The sequence below is a fragment of the Brassica oleracea genome, chromosome C7 (genome assembly GCF_000695525.1).
Source record: "Brassica oleracea var. oleracea cultivar TO1000 chromosome C7, BOL, whole genome shotgun sequence".
NCBI lineage: Eukaryota > Viridiplantae > Streptophyta > Magnoliopsida > Brassicales > Brassicaceae > Brassica > Brassica oleracea.
In genome coordinates, this window is record NC_027754.1 from 17,837,396 (window position 1) to 17,845,035 (window position 7,640).

The 7,640-nt window shown below is 28.6% G+C and overlaps 1 protein-coding gene across 1 annotated transcript; it reads left to right on the forward strand.

Annotated features, from left to right (window-relative positions):
• Window positions 1-5,804: 5,804 nt before the first annotated feature.
• On the forward strand, window positions 5,805-6,631 carry LOC106303786 (UPF0426 protein At1g28150, chloroplastic-like). The gene is made up of 3 exons (XM_013740105.1): window positions 5,805-5,957; window positions 6,041-6,169; window positions 6,255-6,631. Exons 1-3 carry the CDS (start codon window positions 5,892-5,894, stop codon window positions 6,435-6,437), a joined length of 378 nt encoding a protein of 125 aa, XP_013595559.1. The 5' UTR covers window positions 5,805-5,891; the 3' UTR covers window positions 6,438-6,631.
• The last annotated feature ends 1,009 nt before the right edge of the window (window positions 6,632-7,640 follow it).

Genomic DNA, 7,640 nt, shown 5'->3' on the forward strand with positions numbered 1-7,640 from the left:
TCAGTCATCTACATAAAATAATACTAATATAAGTTATTTTTTTTTAACGCTGATTTATTATGATATGAGAAATATTACATAGACAATTCGACAACCGACAATACTATCTACTTTATGAGGACTTACGTCTAACTGCATCACCTGAGCCGTCCTATTAAGATCTACGCCTGACCAGATTTACTTGTACCATGTTGAAGATCTCTTGTAAACTTTTCTTTCGTAGTCTGCATAATTGTTTAATAACTCGTTCTCTCTGGGATTTGAAACCTGGATTTCATGTAACTTGCAAGAAATTGCATAGTCTGGTATTCGAACTTCACACCTGAGTGTATAAACCTTTAAACCTTAACCAGTACGATACGGTGTTTCCACCTAGCAATGTAAGTTAAATGAAGGATAAATCTTTTCTTTTGATCAACCATAAATCTAAATAACAAAATATCTACTTTTTCATTTCAATTACTATTTACATAATTTGTCATCTATTTCTGCCGTTTACCAAATTGACTCTAAAACTAATATGCAAAATTCTCGCTTCTTCTTTAATAAAAGAAATAACGTGAACTTCCTTAACTTTTTTTTTTAATTCATTGGTTTTTCTAGTTGTAGACCGAGTTGCCTTACCGATATATGTGCCACTTGATCTAATGATGGACTAATTACATGCTTTACAATACTCATGATTGCAAGCCCTGCCCTGCAATCTCTCGGATCCAAATCATTATTTTCACATCTTTTCATCATGATTTATCCGATATTTAATTGTTTACATGATTTTTTTATGACTAAAAAGCAATTTATATCATTATTATAGGCACTTTGCTATACAAAACTATTTATTCTCGTTTTCTTAATTTTATTTTGTGGCGTTTTCATATGACTATGCCAATGCTTTTATGATTAGTCGCATGACCTTGAACATGTTCTTTATCCACGAAAGAAAATAAACTGCATATGCATCGTATTATATTATTGTATTTTTTTTTTGAAAAATGCCATTATTGTATCTTATTATTATGATTTCGGATGTACGTACGATTGATTTTATAACATAGAAGATTTATGAGTGTTACTGAACCTAAATAATAAGCTTAGTACGTGTAGTTTTTAAATTCTTGACTACTTGTATACGTTCATAGGTTTATGCATAAACTCAAGTTTGTTTGGGGTTAGATATTTACCAAACAAAGCACAATAGTTTAAATTAGTTTATTTTTTTTTATTAACTTGAAGGTATTGCAGACCTATGAAAAAACTCAAAGTAATCTTTAATAGAAAATGTACTCCACTGATAAATCTTTTTTGGATATTCAAATAGGCCATAAACAATAGTTTAGTTAAATTTTGATTTTCGTTCGGTTGATCGTCAAATCTAATGTCATTAGTTGTTGTCAATGCACCTTTTTCTGGTTTAAATTTGACTTATAAAAATTGGCTAAGTGCTCGCATGCATTAAAATATAAACTCGATTAAACGATATAATAGCATAGATTCAATCATGGACGTATTATGATTCTCTAATGACTTTATCCACGCTTTCATATTAGAAAAGCATTTTTCTACGTTGTAAAACTTGTAATAGCAGATTAAGATACTGATAGTCATTTTTATAGTAGAATTAAGGTCATTACGTGTTGCAAAAAGTTCAATCAAAGTTTATAGGGCAATTCTCTCAAATATACATTTTTAAATTTTTGTCACAAAAATAAACTTTAAAATTAAAGTGACCAAAATAGTATTTTTATTTTGAAAATTTTAATTTTTTTTAATTTTTAAAATTTGAAATCCTATCCCCAAAATCCCACTCCTCAACTCTAAACCCTAAACCCTAAATTCTAAACCTTGAACCCCAAACCCCAAACCCCTTCCCTTAACTTTAAACCCTAATGTCTAGATTAATTAACCTTAGGGGTATAAATGTATATTTACTTCTTTTGATAAAATATTTAAGTCTATTTTGGTCATTTTTATTTTTAAGATCCATATTTGTGACAAAAAAAATTTTAGGTCTATCCTAAGGAATTACTCAAGTTTATATTAAACAAATTATAACATTCCACTTTATAGTATACGGTGAAAAATTTAGAGTGTGATTGAAAGGTATTTTTGGCGATACTAAAGTAAAGTAAATAACATTTCAACTAAGCTACTCCATATTTTAACCAATCAGGTTAAATTTATACTCAACCCAGTAACGCCAAAAGAGAATAAAAGTGGAGTAAAATGGAGAGAAAATTACACTAGAGTTTTGTTTTTCTCTTACATTCCTTTTTACTTTTACTTTTTCATCATTTTACACTACTGCAGTAAAACCTCTATAAATTAATAATTTTAGGACTTTAAAATTTTATTAATTTATAAAGATATTAATTTTAAAAAATTTCCTTATTTAGATTTTTCATTTTAAGATATATATATTATAAAATAAGAAAAATATTTAATTTTAGTGTATAAACATTTATTGTTATTTTTTGAAATTTGAAATTTACACTAATTTTATAATATTATATGGTGTATATAATGTATATTGCATAGACCTTAAATGTGATTTTAGATATAATATTACTAAATCTCATCAAAAATATATTAATTATTAAGAAAATATAAAGATAATTCCATTGTGAATATAAATCAAACAATGTAATAATATGTTATTATTTATATAAAATATGTATACATATAAATTATTAATTTATAATTTTAATGGGACTATATAGTTACATAAAATTTTCTAAAAAATTATTATCTTATCATTTTATCGATTTGTGTCAAATTTTTAACCGGCCCAAGTTGGGATCGGCAAAATTTATTAATATATAGAGATTATTAATTTATCGAGTATTAATTTATAGAGGTTCTACTGTACTAATTTAATAAAATTAATTTGATTGCTTATATCATCAAAATGCATTTATTTTTTCAGTGATACATTAGGAATAACTACAAAATTGAACGGTTTGAGCTGGAATTGTGGAAGTATGGATGACCTATTTGGATAATTCATAATATCGTGCGAAGTAGACCAAAGCACGAGAAAATGTTAATATGGTGAATGCATACATGATCAGTAAACAAGACTAATGAGCCTTCGAAAAATAATACACCACTCGTAAGATAAGGTGGGCCCACGGGCTAGTGAGCGGGCATGGGAGGTTCATTAGTCGTGGACGGTTGGAACGTTATAAGTGCTATGAGAGCTAAAACAAGACGAGTGTTGACTAATGTATTGGTTCACACTAACATAGGTGGTGATCTTGAACGCAATGAGGATGTTGCATTATATGAGATAGATAATTTATAAAATTTCGGTTTGTGGTATATGTAAAAAGATTTAAAAAAATTGATTTGGATATCTATGTCACTAAAGTACACTTATATTTTTGGGCTACATCCACATAGAGCTCTAAAGTTATAGTGATTGAGCTGAAGTATTTAAATGATGGATGATCTGTCGGAAAATAATTTACGATATCGTGAGAATGTGCTCAAAGCATGTAGAAAGACCAAGCGGTCAGAGAATGTAGAAAGATAACGGAGTAACTATTACACAGGATGAGAGTCATGAACCGAATGAACATGGATAAAGAAAAGTTATTAGCCGTAGACATTCAGATCATTTGAAAAATGTTCCAACGATTTTAAAAATTAACATAAAGCATAAATTTAAAAATATCTACATCGAACTAGTTGGTAAAAAGGACTGGATCAACAAAACTAGGTACAACCAATTAAATGCCAATTTATTATTAAATATTTTAAACATATGAGTGTTTTGAATTTATTTTATGCAATAAAATACTTTTACCATGATAAAAATTTGTCATAAGAAGTTTAATATTCAATTAATTATTAAATATCTTGAACATATGAGCAATATTATCCTGACGGTCTTTGAATTGATAAATATTTACTTAAATATTATAAAATTATTATGTCTGCACGTATATATAAAATATCTAAATCTATTATATATTAATTGAAAAATATCATAACATTTTTTGGTATCAACGTATTATCACCAGGATGATTCTTAGAATCCTTAGAAAAATAGGTTGATCTATCTAAACATATATTATACATTTTATTAAACTAACTATCAAATTGATTAGTTGTTTACAAAAACATGTTCTCCATTATTTTTTTAAATAAAAGGTACGAAATTACCTAATATGATTAACATATTTATGATAATTTATTATTATGAATAATAAAGATTTGATAACAATTTTTGTATTCCCTCTCCTTTTTATTTAAATTTATATTATTTAAAATAATTTAAACAAACACATTAACTATGTAATAAAAACTAGATTTTTCTTATATGTTATAATATTATGAGTTTACCAAAAATGTTTAAAGTTCCAGATTGAAAATTTTGTGATCAATGTTTTAACAGTTATAACAAGATACCAATGATCATAAAATCGTATAATATAAGATCTCATTTAATAGATATTTATATTAAATATATATATATGTCTATTTTAATATCGTTTAAATATATATATATATATATATATATATATATATATATATGTATATATATATGTCTATTTTAATATCGTTTAAATTAAACTATGTACCATACAAAAATACACAAATATGAAGTCTCATATAGTAGACATTAATATTTTGATTTTGAAATTTACATTAAAAAATCTCACATTAAAATATTTGTGATTAATGGTTTAAATGTTTTGTTACTGGGAATATACAAATGTTAATAAAATCATATGAGTATGGAGTTTTAATAATAATATTTATATTAAAATATTATATATATAATATATCTCAATCATATTGAATTTTCATAATATACCATATAAAATAAATAAAATGATTGTTTTGATTTACTTATGAAAACAGTATTGTCAATACACAAGAGGTATTATTTTTATTTATGTGCTCAATCTAATTTAATTGTGTACATACGTAAATGAACACAAAATAAAATTTAATATGGAAAAATCATTTGTATACATAGTCTCATCTCCCGCATGGCACAGATGTTAACCTAGTTATTAATATATTTGATTTCACTATGGATTCGAGTGGCTTTAGACAAAATTTTAGATGATTAAAATTTTAGATGAATAATATCTTACTAAAACCAAGGTGAATATTTGTAATTTTAAATATGAAGTTTTTTATTAACAACATGCATAATTCGTGTGTCACAAACACTGCTCCGGAGAAAATCAAGGGGAAATTTTATGTTGACCATTTTCATGATATCACTTTTCATCTTTACTATTACTAAATGAACATTTTCAAAAATAATTTCTTCAATAAGTGGCAAAAGAGTCTTATAATCTTGTTAGCTATATATATAATAAATAATTATTTAAATAAATTTAAAAAAAAAAGATAAGAAAACAATTTTTTTTATGTTTTCGAATTATACTTTTTCAAATTCGAACTTTATAAAAAAAATGTTTTGTGAATTTTTTATTTGAAGTTTTTTTTTCAAAATTTCTTTTTGAAAATCAAAAATTATGTTTAAAACTATTTTAATTTTTTTATATATATTTTTAAGTATTTATTTATATATTTATTAAAATCCTAAATTTCACATTACAAAACCCTACAGACCTCTCAACTCTAAATTTTAAGTTTAGATTAGTTCAGCATATGGTATAAGTATCTTTTAACTTTCATTAAAAGTGAATGTAAAAATAATTAGTGTAAATGTGGTATATGTGGCAATTTTCCGTAAATCATCGTACATATATTTTCAATTACAGTTTTGCTATAAATAATTGGAAAGTAAAAAAATAAATAAGGGGAAATTAGATTTTAAAAATGCAGAAAAGCTGAGAAGTCTGGCTGTGGTTTTTTCGCTCGAGTCTGATATTTTCTGAGCAGAGGAAGAAGAAGAAGAAGAAGAAGCGATGGGTTTCGTCCTAATTTCTTCTTGTCCCCCGTCCTCCCTCGTCCTTATCTCTCGGCTTCACCAGGTCTGTCTTCCTTCTGATTTGTCTCTTTCCAATCTATTAACACTGCTCTGTTGTCGGCGGTCACAATCTTCTATATCAATCAGTTCTCCGCCGGAATCAAAAACAGTGAAATTTCGGTTGGTCGTCAAGTTTCTCCGACCCGTAGAACCCTAATTGCAAAAGCATGTTGTTTCAATCTTCCTCAAGAACCTATTCTCTCAGAGGCTCTCAAGGTACTCTTTATCCCTAATTATTGTTGTTGTGTGTTCTTGGAGGGTTTACGTGATTGTTGATGTGTCTTGCGATGTGGTTGTTTAGGAGCCAATTGCATTTGTGGGTGGGATGTTTGCTGGACTACTGAGACTCGATCTAACCGATGAACCGCTTAAGGAATGGGTGACGCGAACTGTTGAAGCCTCTGGTATTACAGAAGAGGATGTCGGTGGAGATGGGATGGCCTCCAATGAAGAAGAATCTCCTCAACAGATTGAGATTGAATGAGGTCATTGTCCTTTAGTATGGTTGCCCTTGTATACGTATGTGTTGTCTATGTGAGAAGAAAAACATATACCCAAAGAAGATTGTCTTCTTGATTGATATCTTGCTCCTAGGTGTCTTAATAAATCGATGAAAACACTAAGAGAGTGGTCATCTTGTAGTAGAACTGAAAGAATATTACGATTCACTATCTATCATCATCATCCATAGTCTTAGTCTCTAAATCAGAATAACTAGACTCGTCACTCGGTTCACCTGCCAAGCACAGATTATTTTCATAACAAAATGACTGTATTTTTGAAAATACATTCACCAACTGCGAACTATCTAGCATAGCAGTGACTTGACAGAACCCGTTGGGATTCCCTAGTTTCAACTTCGTCACTGTGGCCTCGCGTTTGTGTATATCGACTACACTTATCGGACTCTTCAGGCTTTATGAGAACTTAAGTCTTGTTGGTTGGTTAGCCATTTGATTTACGCAGCCCTTGCTAGACCAGCTAGGCATAACGTGATTCATTATGCTATTCATCATCCAACTGCTGTCTGGTTTGTTGGCCGTCATTTAACTGCGCTCACTGGGATCGTTTTGCAAAGAAGGTAGTTGAGGATTTACTGATGTATTATTAAGGGCTTCATAATTTATACTCATACTAATGTTCTTGATTTGCATTTTTTCGTCTGCAGGACTATGTTAGGGAAAGCTAGAAGCTGACCTTCTTACGTTCATCATACCTTCAGTCCTCAGACATTTGGTAATGTATTTTATTCGATTAAGATTGTCATATTTTAGTTACCTCAGTATCACATCCTTGACACTTGGCTAAGCCGGTTTTTCCTGAGATCAAATAAAGACCATGTCATACACGGCCAACTTAGCGAGTAATCTGATACATTCATTTCTCTGAAGTCAGAGCTTCTCTTTTAACGAAATTGAGAATTGATTGGCCTGGCCTTAAATTAGAAAATTGTGTTTGCAGAGTGGTCTGGTGAATGATGAGGCAAAACTGGTGTTGCTACGATCATGGATGGCACTCTTTGTAGTATTTTCTGGAAAAAAAAAATCACACAGCTTATGAACTTGTTGCTTACTGAAGATATTAATATGCGAGTTTCAAAAGAGGTCATGTTTTTTATACAAGTATCATCTAAATGCTATAATACTAATAATCTTCAATCTTGCCTGTTATTATGTTGATGACTCTT